Source organism: Pleurodeles waltl, chromosome 8 (genome assembly GCF_031143425.1).
Source record: "Pleurodeles waltl isolate 20211129_DDA chromosome 8, aPleWal1.hap1.20221129, whole genome shotgun sequence".
Taxonomy (NCBI): Eukaryota; Metazoa; Chordata; class Amphibia; order Caudata; family Salamandridae; genus Pleurodeles; species Pleurodeles waltl.
Genome location: NC_090447.1, coordinates 1,403,619,171 through 1,403,637,774, shown reverse-complemented (window position 1 = coordinate 1,403,637,774; position 18,604 = coordinate 1,403,619,171). Strand labels below are relative to the sequence as shown.

General features: G+C 42.7%; 1 protein-coding gene across 15 annotated transcripts in view; it reads right to left on the bottom strand.

Moving 5' to 3' along the window:
• Nucleotides 1–18,604, bottom strand: part of SON (SON DNA and RNA binding protein) — a 519,974-nt gene that overhangs the window by 156,332 nt on the left and 345,038 nt on the right. For 2 of the 15 annotated variants that reach the window (XM_069202483.1, XM_069202482.1), the window contains exon 9: nt 10,655–10,714. The exons of the other annotated variants lie outside the window; for them this stretch is intronic. In XM_069202483.1, the coding sequence (XP_069058584.1) occupies nt 10,682–10,714 (33 nt within the window). In that variant the 3' untranslated portion in view covers nt 10,655–10,681. The remainder of the gene's footprint in view (nt 1–10,654; nt 10,715–18,604) is intronic. 15 annotated transcript variants of the gene reach the window in all.

The window sequence follows — 18,604 nt, the reverse complement described above, 5'->3', positions numbered from 1 at the left end:
TGAATTAACTTGGAGTGACTGGCGACAAATCCCCTGCAGCAACAGACTCCACAATAATATGTTGATTATCTCTTCTAACCAGCTTCTTGTCATCTGCAATAATTACCCTAAATCTTGCTATGATGGTTACCCTTACCTTCTCAAAAACGCTAATCATTACCCTAATTTAAGCCTTACATTTTTTAAGGCAAATGTTTCCTACTGGTTTAATTGGTATTTAAAAATATTTATGTTTTCCTATACTTTATTTTGTCTTAGTGTGGGGATTCTCTGTTAAGATGTTCTATCAGGACAATCTTTGTCTTGGCATAGTTTCCCAAATGTGAGATAGCTGGGCTCCCGTTGTGTTCCAAAGGCAGTGAGAGGGAGCTAGGAACTAATGGCAGGATGCGGTTTAGAACAGACTTATTTTGGAAATCTGTACATTCTAAAACTAACGTGCTTTAAGTAGCAAAGGCCAACATCTTCCCCTTGGTGATAAATCCTGATCACAATACCAAAAGAACGTAACTTTCGAAATTGTAAGTCACAGAAATTCAAAGAAAAGGGAAGAAAAGATAAAGTAAAAAACGAGCTCACTAGCTGCATTCTACACCTGGAAATCAAAACGATCTACAGTCACATACGCACAGAAATCATTATACAAGGTCAGGAGAAGTGTGCAGTATTGCTGCCGGCACAAGAAAGGACCCGAGTCTGAATATCCTCTAGCGGTGTCTAAACTGAACCGCTTTTATCAAAAGTCATCACCTTTGAAGGTAGCATGCTACATGAAGGGAGTTTGACAACCTGAGCAGACCTCTAATCCATTGGGTGTCTGACATCAGGTCCTGCAGCGAGCAGGATGAGCTAGTGGGAGGGTCAGACAGAGGCAGGGAGCAGTCATCTTTGAATACAACAGATAAGTGATCATCTACAAGAAAGAACTGTGACAAAAATTGATGATCAATAGAAAAAGTGAATAGATGTGTGTCATGCAAGCTGGGAAGGAAGGAGTAATGTTTTACAGAAGTCAGTGAGCTGTGATATGCTTTATCATCAGCTGGCATATTGTAATAATTGCTACTGCTTTAGTTGCAATCTCCACCTACTACTCAAAAATGTTTTTGACAGCTCCATTGGAGATATTCATGTTAGTCTCCTAAGCTTCATTTTGTTCCTCTAATCTCATGTGTGGATATAATTCCGCTCTTCAAAAAGGAGTACATGTTAACCTAGACTTCCAGCATCTCCCTTCTATTGATACAAGTTGCTCACTGTCTAACCATTGTCTCACAGTCATCCATGTGGGATCATCATCTGTTCAAAGGATCCTTTACAATCTGCCATGGAGGAGTCTTCTGTAAAGGGACAGTCAATGAATGTCCTTTCTCTGACATGACCATAGGACAAACTGAAGAGTATACTGCTCATTAAAATCCTGACAGCAGGGTCTCCAGTTCTTTGGCAACACTGGTCTGCGAGAAATTCCTGAGAAGGCCTCATGGGTAGGCTGGCACTCGAAACCGCACAATGTCCTGGAACCTTAGAGACCAGTGACTTGTTGAAGCTTGGGCCAGAGGTCATGTGAGGATGCTGGCATTTGCCCTACACAGGCGGTCTTCAGTCCTGGAAGAAAACACTTTTGTGGTTCTTGTGTCATAGACAGCTTCCAAAAATTGAATGTCTAACCGCTAAACAGATGATTTGTCACACTGGTGGATTTATGGTTGTCTCAAAATACAGCATCAGTTTGTGTCGCAAGGTGGCCTTTATGTAGCAAAAGAAAAGGGAAGGGTAGACTAAGATTCCCTTGTGATGTAGCAGGAGTAGAATGTATTGAGATGATAGACTTAAGAGTTGGAGGAGCACACACAACCCAATCTGATGTACAGTTTGTGTCTGCACTACAACCCTGATTCTTGCAAAAAAAAAAAAAAAAGGTGTTTCCTCTGGCTATTGTGGGAGTCAGTCATTTCTCAGAATACCCTCTCTTGGATGACATTTCATATGAAATCCTTTTCTGCATCTTTCTTCCCTTAATCTTCTCTATGGCCATTATGTCTGAGACAGTCTTCCCTGAAGAGGGTTTCTGTTGAATTTACCACGATAGGGGCTCCTCACTGGACCACGCCTTATGAGGCTGCTCTTAAGAAAGAACAAATTACTTGCCATTGGTAACGCTCCTCCTGGTGGATATTCCATGTAATCTGACTCCTTACTATCTGTTTACTTCCCAGGCTTGATATGGAGAATGTTTCAGCAGTGTTCCCGCATATTGGTAGGTGGCGTCACATGGCTTCACACTGGCTCCGCTCCACCCAGGGTATGACAGAGCAGAGCTGCATTTAAGTGCCATCCCTGCACACTGACATTTATTTCTTGTCTTTTCCCTTTTCCCGCCCTCAGACAAGGAGTATAAAATAATTGTTGTTGACAGTGTATTGCTCTCCAAGTTTGGGACCTATTTAAATTTTGCAAAGGCCACTCCACAAAAAAAGTAGTTCTGAGGGCAGTGAGGAACTCACTGTTAGATAGCATATCCCCCAGAAAAGGTATTACCGAAAGTAAGTAACATGTTCTTCCAATTAATACTGCAGATTCCTCACCTTTTGAATAGATCCCCATGCAGTACCTCAGACAGTGGGAGAGTCTGTGGAGTGGAATCAAATCAAGAAGTCTTGCATAACCGAGCAAGAAAAGTGTCCTGCCTGCTGGATCTGGCTGTCAAGGCTGTAGTGTTTCATGAACATACGCACTGACACCGAAGTCTCAGCTTGACAGATGTGAAGAACAGGCAACCCTAGCACCAGTGTCATCATAGTGGTCTGGCCCTGGCTGATGGAAGCTGTTTCTTGCCCATTGCATAGTAGGTTTTTATGCTGTAGACTTTCCACCTCAACGTCTGCACAGCCTTCTTGGGATTCAACCGATGGATCCTCTCCTTCTCATTCAAGGGGCAAGCGAAAGAAAATGCTGATAGAGTGAATGACTGCCTAATATGGAAGGGAGTCATACCATTATGTAAGAAAGCGGCAAGAGTCCTCAACATCTATTTGTCCGGAAAGCAGGTGGTGTTGGATTGCAACAAATGGCCTGTTGTTCACTCTCAAAACAAACTGGCATAATCTTGATGATTAATAATGTCCGGGATCAAGAGAAACAGCTAGCAACTATGCATAGGCTCGAGGGATGTGCACATAAGAAATGTCAAGGCCAAGTTCAGGTTCCACTGGAGCATCACAAACTGCTTGGTAAAGAACATGTAACAAATCTTTAATGAACCCCCATCACAAGTGAAGATCTAAACAAGGATGGCTTAGCTTGTATGGAAACACAGAAAGGCCTGACAAAAAATAGACATTTACAGTGCCCACTGCAAGACAATGTTAAAGAAAGAACAAACATAATACAACGATCATGACGACTTAGCTTGTGGGTGGGAGTTGGGGGGAAGGAGGGGTGTAAGTGTTTGACAACAAATTTGTCTCAGCTACCAGCATAGACAGATTCCAAAAAGGGTGTCTGGCAAGCAAGAATGACATCTACCACTTTGGTCAGCAACTGAGATGCAGTCAAAAGCTGCTGCTCAATCACGATGCAGAGAGGTGTTAAGTGTGGAAGTTCGGATGGGGGGGTCCACCCAAAGTGCATCACGATCAGAGGACAGATGCTCAGTTCCGGGTAGCACATTATCCTGGCCCAATCCATAGCAATTAGGATGGTGTGGGCTCAGGCATTATTGATTTTATTTAGAACTCTGGGCATGAGAGGTAGTAGCAGGAAGACTAGCACCAACAGTCTGATTTCATTCCATTCAGAATGCATCTCCTAATAAGTGCTGTCGCTACAAATTCCCAACATGCAAAATCTTTGACATTCTATGTTCTCCACAGTGGTGAATATTTTTAACAAGAACTCTCAAAGCCACTCAGTGCCACTTCAGGATGCAGACACCACTAGTGATCTGCCAGACTATGTCTGCTCAATTGTCCTTTCTGGCACAGAGGACCAGCTAGGTGTCTGGCTATTAGAAAGATGTTCTGCTACTCTAGCCATCTCTAGAGACATTAATCATCTTGTTGCAGTACCACATGACGTTCATTTTGTTTATGAGGACCTGAACCTTTCCACCCTTGATAGCAAATCCTTCAAAGCCAAATAAATGGCTCGAAGCTCCAGTAGCTTGATGTGAAGCCAGCTCTCTGCTGAAGACCAGATGCTTCTGATTTACACCTATCCTAAATTACCCTCCCAATCCAGTTGCAAAGAATCATCAAACTGAGTTTTTGGCGGAGAATGGAGAGTGGTCTTTTGAAAGGCAAACTGGGACCCGTCAGCCACTGCTACAGATCCTGTGAAACTTCCCTGGAAACCTCAATGAAATCAGAGGCAACCTTTGATGTTGGGCCCACTTGGATTTCATGTTCTAATGCTGGGCTGACACATGCCACCTGGTGTTGCTGATAAGAATGCACAAGGCCAAAAGACTAACAACCATTAAAACTATCCTCAATGAAACCCAGGTCTGAACCTAAAAAGTCTGGATGATGGCATGAATTTCCTGGTCTCGCTGAAGTGAAGGAAAGGCCTTCAACCTCACCATGTCCAGGATTGTCCCACTGAATGCAAGTAAGCCTCTCTGAGGTAACCAGACTGGCGTTTGGCTCGCTTATGATAGCCCAATAATATTAAGAGTTCCACCATCATTTGGAGATGGTCTACAACTGACTGAGGTGAGCACACAATCAGCAGCCTGTAATGGAATGGAATGAAATCTTGTAACGCACAGTTCTACATAAAAGGTGTCCTAGCACTAAGACAGAAGTCGAACAATGAGTTACAGTGTACAGCCAGGTATTCAATGATTTCTTGTAAGAATGGTGAGCCCCTGATGGACAAGGGCAGGTGGTTCCACTACTTAGTGGCCTGGACAAATAAATCTTGGATACCCTTGTGGACTTTTTTTTTTATACCTGGGCTCTTGCAGAAGGGCATGGGCCAATCTCAAAGCCTGTTTTGTAGCAAAATGGTAAATTTCAGCTGGTAAGTAACATGGACCAAGCTCTGTATGTCAGATTTCTGAAGCCAATGTAGAGCATTGGATTAAGCTGCTGTAAAAGAATCCTGTGGTCCCTGAACGGCCAACTTTGCTACTGCATTTGAATGTCCTGGAGCCGAACCACCGAGTCAGCACAGGCACCCAATAACAGAGTTACAATAACCTAGGTGGCTGAAAATTGTTGCCTAGATTACCAGAGGTCTTGTGTGACATGTTAGAGAAGGCAAAGGTTTCTGCAGGAATCGCATGAGGGTGAAGCATGACTCCGAACCTGATTAACATGAACAGCGAGCAAGAGGTTATAACTGAAATACACCCGAAATATGTATACAGTTTGCACTGCTACAGGTGCAGCACCAAGTTCAGGACACAAATAGTTGACCGAAAGACTCTTTCAAGGGACCTACGAGGCGAGGGGACTGCTGCTTTAGATGAAGTTAACTTAACTAAGAGCTGTCGGATAGGCAATGTGCTACTGCAAAAATACATTCCTGAAAATTAGCTATAGCACTTGGAGAATAATTGCCCAATCAAACACAAGTCATCAAAGTACGGAAATACAGAAACTGCCGACCTCTGAAAATGCACTGCTATGGCCTTCATGAACACCAAAGGGGCAGAGATGGGAGAAAGGGAAGCATGGCAAATTTAAAGTGTTTCTGAAGTACTACGAACCACAAGTAACGCCTGAGGGACTGCTGCACCGTTATATGAAAATCCAGGTTCTGAAAGTCCAGGGACATCCGCCTGTCTTAGCTCCAGGGCAAATAAAAACGGAGCAAATGTGAACACTTTGAATTTGACCTTCCACAGGAAGGCATTGAGAGACTGAGGATCGAAGATAGGTCAGATGCACATGTCCGTTTTTGGAACGGGTTAGTGTGATTAAAACCCCTCATCTCTCTCCAAATCCAGTACCCATTCAATGGCACCCTGGAGAATAAGATGTATTTCCTGCAATAGGATGGACTGATGTTCCTCCGAAATGCATTCAGGTGTGGGAGGAAGGTGGGGTGGTAAAGACACGAAATGTAGTGTGTAGCCCTTCTGAATAATCTGTAAAATGCATCCATCAGATGTGATGGATTGCCAACCTGGAGGGAAATAAGGAATCCTGTCTCTACGCGGCTGGATGTGAGTTGCTGAAGTAAGGAACAGAGCTCTCGATCCCAGGCAGAAGATAAGGAAAGAATGGAATTGGCGTCAGCGCACAGGGTTTGCGTTTATATGCAGTTTTGCTCTGTCATTTCTGAGGCAGTATGGAGCCGCATGACGCCACTTATTGCCGCACAGGAGCACTGCTGAATAATTCTCCATATGCAGTTTGGCGTCTGGGGGTATTCAAAAGGTGCGTAATCTGCAGCGAGAAGAATCAATCTGAAACCTTTTGTTTGTTCTATTCCCTTCTCGGAAATATGCTTATGGCATTTGCGCCTCTCAAGCTTTTGCATTCCAACTGGGAAGAATTTTCAGGTGCAGTTGAGCGCACTCAGGTATACCCGGAGTAGCTTTAAGAGTGTAACGTATTTTTCTATGGAGCTTCTGGGTATTTAACTCCACAGATGACTGCTACCTTGGGGCCATAGGTGGAAAAACACTCCTACTCCTCTCCCATGGCAAGATTCTCACCCATAGGAAGAGTGACATTCTCAATGTCGAAGATACGGACGATGAAGTCCTCAAAACTGAAAAAGATGCAAGAGATTATCCTGACACTGAGAAGTCTGACATTAAGCACCTCAACAAAGCTTCTCTCCTCAGGGTGCTAAGGTGGAATATTTTTTTCATCTTGTCCTCCAAGGCGATGGAGACCCTGCAAGAGTCTTTGCTTGATGCTTGCCAACATCTTCCAGCTTTTTTACACTGGTCTTCAGAGTAAAAGCCTGTAATGTGGACGGCAAAGGCGTTCAGGATTTCTTTCCAGCACAAGAGAGGCACCCTAGCAAGGTGTGTAATTCAGATTGCAAGTGTTAAGTGGAAGGCCTCTATTGAGCATTTACGATGTAGTTCAGCCTCCATGTTTGATTTATTCTTATTATAAGGCCTTACTGCAGCTCAAAACACTAAGGGCTTGATTTAGAGTTTGGCAGACAGGTTATTATGTCACAAATGTGATGGCTGTCCTGTCCGCCTTATTACGATTCTCTTAGGATATAATAGGATTGTAATATGGCGGACAGGATATCTGTTGCGTTTGTGACAGAGTAACCCCAGCCACCAAACTCTAGATCAGGCCCTTACTTACTTTTTCTTTTTTTTATAAACACATCAATGTATACCATGGGTATGTTCCAGGCCCTATTTATATCCTTGTTGTTCTTTCCATTTGCCTTTCCCTCTTAAATCATTATATAGCAAGTCTGTTATGTCCCTGTTACAAAAGTTGTATTCATCAACTGATGATAGACTTAATAGATTTTTTTGGGAATTGTTTTTTTTCTTCCACAAGATAAAGCGAGCTCAACAGACCTTACTCCACTTTAACCTCTTTATTAATTAATGTTTCTTTGCCCTCCTCCGACATTTCCATTGCCTTTAGCTGTTCTGAAATTTGGTAATCAAGTTGGAAATGCGTTATCACTGGGAAGTGATCGCTTTAAGTACTGAATTATAGTGATGTCTCTATATGGAGGTTGCTCACAAAGGTGTAATCCAGTGTTGAAATTTCCCTAAATGAATGTAGACATTTTTAATTGGTTTCTTGTGTGTTTGACGGGCTTTTAAGAATTTTATGTTGTAAACTTGAAGACATTCATGCATGTTTCTTGCGAGAGAATCCGAGCCAGTTAACCGCATACTGTCTAATTCCCCAATTTATTCATATTGTAATCTCCTGTCAGTATGATCTCGTATGTTGCAAAAATGCGAATTAAATTGTCTGGTGATTCAAGAAACCTTCTACAATTAATTTCCAGTTGGTGCTGTGCAGGTTTGAGTACTCATTGATAATTATTATTGGTTTGATACGACTACCTATTTTACATACATTGATTAATATTACTTGGAATAAAGGATTGTCTACATCTACTAAAGGCTATATCTACCTTTATGCCTGTGGATACATAGATTGATAATCCTCTGACTGGTCTGACAGAACTGCTGGGTTTTATTAGCTGGTTAGTGTATTTCATGATATCCTTCAATTGGGTGGGATTTAACTGCCTATATCATTCTGTTAGCAGACTATGTTGCCTGTTTTTATGAAGATTAAGGTTTCGATGTAAAAAAGCATATGCTTATGACTGTGCCAATTCCATAAAATTACTGTAAGATGGTGGCTGGCTGACCAGACTGCCCTCTAATTTTTTATTATGATTTTAATATTTTTAGAAGCAATGTATTCCTTGAGGGTACCGTAGAAGTAAGTCAGCCCCATCTGAATCTTTCTAAAAAACAGTTTGTGACTATTGTGAAGCATCTTCGATTTTTTATATTTAGATGTATGTGGATCTGGAGATTCCTATGTAGTGATGATTCAGATGTGCTATTCGCATCTTAAGGCTGTTTTTTTTAGTCCTTTTAGTGTTTTATGTTGCCCTAATATTAAGATATGGAAATACCTCTCTGGCTCATTGGATCGAATTTCAATGCTCCAGTGGAAATGTTGACTTCTTGCTAAGAACTTGTGCCACATGTGTTAAGAGTCCTCCACGTTTCCATTGTTGAGTATATCTTTGGAGAGAATTGAAATGTTTCAAACTGAATTCTAGTAATAACCTCCATTTGACAGTGCCTTAAAGATGGAATATGTTTTAATAAGCACAAGGCATTCACCCAATTTAATGTGTTGTATCTTGCACTTAAGCTACATGGGGGGGTCAAAATTAGATTGGTTTGATTACTTTTTCGCTATTGTGCATAGTGTTACCTTGCGACGAGTACGCCCTTCCTTTCGGGGAGTATTTAATGTTAACCACTGACTAGCAAGTGTCATTGCCAAATCGAATGGTGCAGGATTTTCCCCTTCGTTTTTGCTTCTCTTTGCTGCGCTGCATGAGTGAGACCAACTTCACTTTTGAGTTGCATGTGATGAGGAGTGAACACTCGTTTCACTTGGCTTGGGGTCAGGTTTTGTTGAAATCTTAATTAGACACTCTCCCAGTCTTGGTTGATCCAGTTCACAGTAGAAAATGCTATGTTATGTCTGTCATGCAGCTCATTATGTGCTTCTGGCCATGATATGCAAAATGAAATAGTGAAGCCTCTGTAAAACCAGTAGTGTCTCTAGAAGCGAATGTTAAGGGGTAGAGGTACACATTGGGCCACAGCTAAAACTCGTAAAACGTGTATCTTACTCCACTACTAAGGATATATATGTACATGATTGCTTACACTGTTTAAGTCTTATTTTGTATCTATGTGTATACATCTATATATGCATTAGTAGATATGTACACATGCATACAAATATTCAGGTTTAAACATTGAACAAACACTGCTTTGTAGTGAAAGGTAATTTGATAAATTAATATGCATGGCAATGAGCATTGCCTACTTTTTCTTTGTCACCTCTTGGCATATTAAAAAAATATGGTGGTGGAGCACATGTGGGAAGGACATACAGAGCTGAGGCATGGGTCCAATCTGACCCCGTCCAGAGACACTTGTGTGGGAAAACTAAGAGGTTAGTTTTCTCTCACATAAATTACTATGGCCCCTTTTTTAGAGTTTGGCAGACAGGAAACTACATCACAAATATGACAGTTATCCAATCTGCTGCACTACAAGTGGATTGTTGGCCCTTGTAACACGGTGGCATGGATATCTGCCGCCTTTTGATGGAGTATCCAGCCTGCCGGACTCTAAATAAGTCCCTAAGTGCAGGTACAAGCTTTCTTATGAGAATTTTGTTTTTACGAGTGGTGTTTCGGTCAAATCTACTTTATGACTGATTTAGTTAAACTTGATTCTTAATTTTTTAAATAAGCATGTTGTCTTTATTGAATTATTTTCATACAGGAAATTGTAAATTTAAAAATTGTTTCGATGATTCTACATATACTCGTACAATGTGCTGTGCATGAAAATCAGAGAATGCCAAGAAGAAGAAATCATTTCTCATTACTTGCTTTTTTGTTTTATATACTTTACAGATACAACTTCGTTTGAGTAGTAGATATTCATGTTATTTACACTGCTACACCACTGATAACAAAAATATTTGGTGTATATTTACAAGTTTTACACGTGATCTTACACTACTCTAGCAAAAAGCGAGTAACTGCCCCAAAAGGTTAAACAATGTTAGTTCTTTTTTCACATTTTAGTGATTCTGTTGTTAAACGGTTAACAATTCCCAGGACATGATAAATATGTTAGGCTATAAAACAATGCCTTTGAAATTACTTCATATCATGTTCCAAAACCTTTCAGACTTGAACATACAACTGGCAGGATTTAAAAGTTGATCCATGATATTTCTCTATATTACTACTCTATAAATTGAGATATGGTTAAGACAAGAACATGATTAATGGTTACCTTGTCTTGGATACTCAACACTTAAAGCGTAAGGTAAGGTGTAAAGGGGCTCTTCAGAATTTGTCCCTGTCTCAAGGTCGGTCGACTACACTACTGCGAATAAACTTTAGTCCAAAAATGTGTTCCACTTACGTTGCTCATCTGCTGCTTGCTCGTTAATCATATCTGATTTAAGTTTGTCCCAGTAAATTTCTAAATAGAGTCAAAAGAAAAAAAATGTAACTAATGTCTTAATGATCAAAACCAATTCACTCTATCAAGCCACAAGGAGACGTTTTCGATTATTCTGTCACGAGTGCAACTTTCCAAAGTAAAATTCAACATATTTCAATGTATGAACACTTTTATTTGCCTAGTCTTACACAATAATGGTGCATCTTTGAAACAATCATCAATAGTAATAGCCAGTTAGCACAACCAAAGAATTTCTAACTTAAAAGAAGATCATCAGAGGCAAACATTTGGGTGCATTTGTAAATACTCCTTTTTTTTTTTTAAATACTTTGGCTCAGCCTTCTCATTCAAAGTGTAAACATGGGTGGATGTATGAGTATACACTATTAAAAAGGCATATAGGACATTTACCCATTTTTGGCTGACATTCCAAATCCGCCAAACTCTAAACAACCCCTAACAATTCTGTATGATAGAGCTCAGTGTTGCTATTTTTTGTTAACATATTTTAAATACCATAGAGTTGAAAATTTCACTCTAAAAATGCTTTTCTCAGGAAATTAACAAGCAATCAGACTTTCTAGATGAAGTACCATGGCTCTTAATCGTAGAATAAAGAACTCCACTTCATCAGACCCTAACAACAGAGGAGGCAAAGTGACAGTCACTCTCCCACCCGTCACCTCAAAATTAATAACCGCAGTATGCCATTTTCAAAATGCAATGGTGGGCACTGTGCCCTAATTGATATACGTTCAAACTGCAATTTAATCCTCCCTAGGGCTTAAATACATTTGCTTAAACTGCCTTTGTAAAGCAAACAAGAAAATATTAACAGTTACCAACATGGTTACGCTAATGCAGTGTCTCTTTGGAGGTGGGCTCTTATGGTACACTTGCCCAAATCATGCTACAGCAAGCCTTACCACATTTGTGTTCTGTAGCTTCATTTAGAATACAGAGGAAAAGTAGTGTTCTCAATGGCAGAGCTACCACCAGCTTTGCCATCATGACATTGTGTATGTGGTCTAGCACCAACTAGAATTGGGCAGCAGGAGATACCTAATTAATGGTGGCTTTTTCAACTTCATTCCCACCCGTGGACCTTCCTTCAGGGACCACCACTAAAACCATTAATTATTTCAGTCCTGCAGTTGGACTCATGCTCTTGGGGTCTATTCTCCTCGAAACGTAGGTGACTGTCAACATGGAACTGCAGGTCTCATGTCGTTTCGCTCAGAGCTGCTACTGCAATGTATTCAAGAGACGCAGGAGCTATTTTGGGGAGAAAACAGTGTGAAAAAACAACTGTTGTCAGTGTAACAATGGTTCAACGGTTTGGTGGGTGAGCTGCCAAACCCCTAAATAAGGCTATTAATCCATCCTTACGCTTTCCTCATTTTAAAAGATATGGGAATTGTTGTCTTCACCTGCTGGCTTTAGAAACTGCTTCAGATGCTCTTCATTAAAACACATGGGTTCTTTAATGATATACACATTTCACCATTAAGCGCACCCACAATTACTGCCGTCTAGTAATAAGTCCATGTTAAGGTTTGAGAGAGGATGGTGAATAAGTGTTGCTAATCAGTAATGACATAAGAGTAATGTATAATCTTTCCTGCAGTCTTGTTCATTCTCATTCCAAAACTTGGGGAAACAGATCAACCTGTATAGAAAGGTTGTCAGGATGAGGTAACAAGGTATGATCTTGACTATAAGGATATATGCTGTAAAATACTTTCAGATGAAAGGCATATTGCCTCTGCACATAGCACTCAAACAGTAATGCTTACAAAGAGGATGAGCACATATAGATGAACTACATATGTGCCAGACATTGGTAAAGTCACATGCTCCGTTCGAGTTTCGGAAAAAGGCCTAATTAATTTAGTAAAAGGTTATGTTTGACCACTCCAACTACTTAGAGGAACTTTGATCCTGATCATACTGCACCGTAAGTATAGAGATACCTTTCAACTTCTACGTTCTTTTAATCTAGAATCTACTGACTCAAAAACAAAGCTCTATGCAAGATTTTCTTTTGTTTAAAATTAGCCTCTGTCCACTCTTTCTTGTGAACAATAAACTACCACTAGTAACAGCCCGTGCCTCTCTGGACCTCATGCCCAAAATGGACATAACTTTACTTCCCAAGATAGAATAGTGGCTGAGAATAAACTGAAGTAAAGTTAGGAAGGAGCGTCTGAAAAAGGGAAGAGTGTAACCAATTCAAATAATCAGAAGGACCTACTGGCCTGAAGACATGGAACAACAGACGAGAAGTCAATTCTGAATCCCACACTCTAATTGCCTAAATGGGTCACTGGGAGGAAAACTAAAGAGGTTTATCAGTGGCAGCAGTACTAGCTGTATACAAAGAGAACTACTGGATCTGCTTGTAGCCACAGTGTCTACCATGGCCCCTCCCACTGTGGCTATGAAAATGCTGAATGGGTACCTGAACAGGCTGAGAGGGCTTCCACTGGCGATGGGCAAGGCACCACGAACATCCACAGAAATTTCAGTACTAAAATTGATGGGTGAGGCAAAGAATCTCCAACACAGCTGTTCCTTAGTAGCTCCAGTGCGGAGTCTGCCTGCTCATCAAATATTCTGGTTCCATCAAAGGGAATGTCCATAAGCAAAGCCTGGATATCTCAGGAAAATCTAATGAAGCTGGTACCTGTGGCCTAAGCCACACAATCCGTAGAGTCCATGATAAATCTCAGCACATTTCACTGCTGAATCTAGTGGCTCAAACTGCATTCAGTTAGCGGAGACCTAAGCTCACTGAAGAGAAAACCATTTTGCCAATAACATCTAACCTTTATGGCTCATTGTCAAATGGAGCAGTGGGGAATGTGGACTGTTCTAATAGAACCTGAACTCTGGAGGTGGCTTTCAGTGTCAGGAAGGTAGGGTCATAAAGTGTGAGCTTATGTTAGTGTACACCAGACAAGCTTACTAGCAGAGCTCAACAATGTTTGGACCAGGACACCATGAGGGACTCAGTTAAGGCTGTTATATGGTAGTTGGGGCTGCGAAGTCAAAGGCCCAGGTTGTAAAAACTCAAAAAGATTGGCTACAGTAACTACTCCAAGTAACTGTTAAGTCTTCCAGCACCTCTGTGACTATGTCCCATCACAGCAAAAGAAGCACGTTCTCCTATGGGGCCCCCCAAGGGAGAATTCAACTGTATTTCAGGGTAAACATATATGCCATTGGCATTCTGAAAATCTAGACAGAGTGTCAGTATCAGTGTGTTGAAAGGGGCCAAATGGTCTGCTGCTTCATTTTCGTTGAAGGAAACATTTTTCAGAGCCTGAACCAAAGACTGCCTTCTTCCTTCTGTAATACAACCTTTGAGACAAGGCGTCCGTAGAAAAGATCTTCAAACTGGAGAGGAGGCTTGGTTTTGGAGTAGTGCATCACAGGTCAAGCCCAGGTTGCAAAATGTCTGCATCTGCTACTGGAGTTGAAGCAGAATCTGGAGGTCAGCGCCACTGTAACCAGCTGCAGTGAAAAAAATGCTGAACACTTTAGCAACTAAACTCCTGATCGCGATCGTAGGATGGAGAAAAAGAGGAACTGACATCAGCAGGCAGGGCTGGCACCTTTATACAACTCCATGTCCTCAAATCCAAAAGTGGGGGAGGAGTCACAATGAAAGCTGAAAGAGTGTTACAGAAGATAAGTAACTTGTTCTTCTGATGGAGACTCCTAAACACAGATTACTCACTTTACAAACAAACCAAAAGGTAGAGGGTCTGTGGAGTGGGCTCAGAACAAAGGCCTGCAAAGCCGAGCAGTTGAAGTGCCCTTCCCACTGGACCTGGTTGTCAAGACAGTAGTGTTTTGTGAATATATACACCCACAAGGAAGCCTGACATATCAAGCACAGGGACCCTTCACGTCAGTGCTGTGGTAATGGCGTTGGCCCTGGTGGAATGAGCTCTCAAACCTTCCAGAGGATAATTCTTGCAGAGAACAATCTACCTCGACATAGTCTTCTGCACAGCCGTCCCGATCCAGAAATACCAACAAAAAGTTGATTGTCTACTCAATGGTTTTTGGTGCGATTAATGAAAAAACGTAAAGCCCTTTTGGGGTTCAACCGGGGGAGCAAAGAACAAACTAGTAGAATGATTGATTGTTCAATATGGAGAAAAAAATCAAGACTTTCCGTAAGAAGACCACCCAAATCCTCAGCACCAATTTTTCCAGAAAAAAAGGAGATTGAGGAAGGATGAAGTAAACATGCCTGCAATTCCCTCTTGCAATGAGCTGATGTAATCACTATGAGTAAGACAGTCATCAAGGCCGTGAGAAGCAACAAGAAAGTAGGTAGTGGCTTGAAAGGTGCACATATGAGCACTGTCAATACCAAGTTAAGGTCTTACTGTGGTATCACATTGCGTGTGTGTGTTTGTGGGGTGAGGCGGGGGAAAGGAAAGTGTGTCAAACTTCAAATAAATCTCATAACAAAAGGTGATTTAAACAAGGATGGTTGGTCATAAAAAGGCTGAAAAGGATGACAAACAACCTTTCACCATGTTTACTGCAAGGCCTTGCTGAGCTATAAACAAAGCAAGAAAAAAGGACGTCCAACAGCTTTGCTTATAAAGGGTTAGTGTCCTAGTCATCAAATCAAGTGCGGAACTGTGACTGACATCTGCTTCCTGCAGTCACCGCATGGCTTGAATCATGTTATTTCCCCCCCCCCCCCTTGGTACACTGTGAAAAAGGTACGGAGCTCTGGGAAGAGGCGACATTTGAAGCGGAGCCCTGGATCTGCATTGGGAGGCGCTGAAAGAAAGGAATCAATGTCAGTGTGCACATATGCGGGATATTTGTGCTCTACTCTGTCACTTCTGTAGTAGTATGCTGTCAGCCCAGAGTTGCAAAACACCACATGTTGGTGCACAAGAGTACAGCTACAAAGTTCTCTGGATCCAGTCTGGCGTTTGGGTAATAATATCTGTCACAAAAGTGTTTATAGCACTCCAGTGTTATGGACCCTACTCCCTATTTCCTGTCTGGACAGCATGACAAATCTATTTAGAGAACTCCATCTTTCCACTCTTTCAATTCTTTTCCCCCTTATCCATCCTATGTAGAAACTTCACTTTCACTGAATAATTTTCCTATGACATGCCTTGCCAGTTCCTGGAGCAACTTGCCACCCAATTTCAGGACAGAATCAAAGTCTCTTTAGGCCACACCAGGATCTTCAATGTTGTCAATCAAGCCTAAACTGTGTGTCCGCCACCAAATTCCATCACAGATTCATGATACTGCCACTCCTTCAAAGGCAAAACTCTGCAGGAATCCCCATAGGAATATTTGCGGAAAGATTGAGCAAAGAAAGCTGAACTGATTGACAGTAAACTGAAAGTAGTGTAAAATATTACTCAGAAAGTGTGCTTTATTGAATTGTTATAAATCTGTTCAGTAGGTACAGAGAGTTATGCCTTTTAAACAAGCATTAGCAAAGCCAATAGTTTTCACCCATGACAGAACTATTAGCTTTGTCAATGTTCTTCAGCCATGTTGCACACCACATTTAACTGCTGTTCAGCATGGCTAGTTGTTAGTTGCGTAGAGGAGAGTGACACAGAGTGGAGGAAAATGGAGCAGAGTGTCAGTTAATTGGAATAGTGTGTCATATCGTAGAGTTGGGTGCCATAGAATGGAGTAGATTGTCAGAGTTAATTGGAGGAGTGTTGCAGAGAGGAGTGTTGTGGAGAAGTGTGTCATGGAGTGGCAGAGTGTCGCAGATTGGTGTAGAGTGGCAAATAATGGAGTAGAGTGGTGCAGAATGGAGTAGAGTGGAGTTAAGTAGAGTGGGCTACAGTGTCATGAAGTAAAGTGGTGTAGAATGGAGAGGAGTGACGCAAAGTGGAGAGGAGTGGCGGGGAGAGGAGCGACGCAGAGTGGAGAGGAGTGACGTAGAAGGGAGAGGAGTGGCATAGGGGGAAAGGAGTGGCATAGAGGGGAGGAGCATAAAGTGAAGAGGCGGGCGTGGTTGGGAGTGGAATGGCAGAGTGGAGGAGAGTGGCATGGAAGGGAGTGGTGAAGCAGAATGTTGGAGAAAGGACTAGAGTAGAAGTGTGTGGAAGTGGCGGAGAGTGGAGTAGGAGTGGAGTGAAGGGCATGGAGAGTGAATGGGGATGGAGAGTGAAAGGGGATGGAGAGTGGAAGGGGCCCGAGAGTGGAGTAGAGCAGAGTAGTGCAGTGTCATGGAGTAAAGTTGCATGGAGTACAGAGGAGTTGCACAGATTGTCATGGGGTAGAGCAGAGTGGCATGGAGTGGAGGGGCGTGAAGTGGAGGGCATAAAGTGGAGAGTCAGAGTGGAGTAGACTGGACTGGCGTATAGTGCAGTATGCTTGGCATGGTAGCACACTGCCAACACAGACACCACATTTTCAACTGCAATTACCACTAAATGTTTACTAATAAAACTAAACAGAGGGAGAGGGGCCAAACAAGATGGCCAAGTGGACGTAATCCACTGAGGCTCCACCGCAACGCAGTTAAAAGTAACATCAAAGCACAAAGTTAACTACCGAAACCAAAAGGTTCCTGGGGACTACCATGTGGTCCGGGGAGTAGAAATGAAGCCCTGGGTGGGGGGTCAATGGGGAGCACTCTTAAACCCCGATGTGGAGGACCCCAGTAGATTGTGCACTGGCCGTCTGAGGTGAAATGGCAGTGGGTCAACCTCACTTAGGAGTCCACACTCAGGGATACAACAGAAGGATGCCCGCTGCAGCATATGCCCCACCCCACCCCTCTGTTAAGGCTCCAACAACCTAGAAGCTGGTTGTGAAGGGGGAGTGGGGACATAATTCCCAGCCCCCACAGGCCCCAATAGGTGTAGTTACACTGTCACAAAGCACCCGCAGGCCCGTCCGATATTTGTGGATCATTTGGGGAGATGCTGCGAGGACGAGAGTGTGACAAGCTGCGGGGGTAGAAAGACTTGTGGGTGGTGCCCCACCCCCAATTTAGTGGCTATTGAGACACTGCTGTAGGCCTTGAAACGTGTATGATTTTAAAATGGAGGCACAACCGGCCTGGCACAGAATCCTTCAGCCTAAGGGAAGCCCCCAATGTCAAAAATGGGAAAACAGGGCATAGCATGAGTGTCCCTGCCTTCGGTCTCCTTCAGCTGTGATTTAGCACATAACCACTGAGTTCCGCAAAGTGCATTTCAGAGTGCTTGACCCTGACATGGCAGACAGGCCACGAGGCAAAGCGCAAGATCAAGCCAGAAGCACATGGCCCCTAAACAGGTGTAAAACATACCTTGGCTGTCAAGAACATTGCAAATCTGCACAAGAACAAAGAAGCCCCACTTATGAAGCGGTGGAACCGGGGAATAATTGAGAGGCAGCCACCAACATACATAAGTACCAAGGGTACAGCCAATTAGATGGGCCACTACGCCCTATAGCTATATAGTGCAGGTAAACCACAGACTGTAGAGCTGAATCATTTTCACCAGGGAGCAGGGGTCAGCGAGAAACAAAGCACGCTCATGGCTGCCTAGTAAAGCACTCCCTTCCAGTGGAGGGGCCAGCAGGTGAGGGACTGGCTGATGGTGACTAAACTTGTGCAGATGGCATTGAAGAATGGATGACCTCACTTTGGGGGTCCCTATGACACAAGTCTAAGAGAGTGGGGCCAGGCACCGATAACAGAGCGCCTGGTGGGCACAAGCACAAAAGCCAAGGTCAGATCTGCACCCAGGGTGAGCCTGCCAGTCTGTGAGGGCTCCCTACAGTGCTGGGACAGTGCCGAACTGATCCACTTCCTCGCCACCAAGTTGTATCACTTGATGGGACCCACAGTCTCTATGCCACTGAAGAGGCAACAGCTCAACAGAATATCTAGCTAGTTCT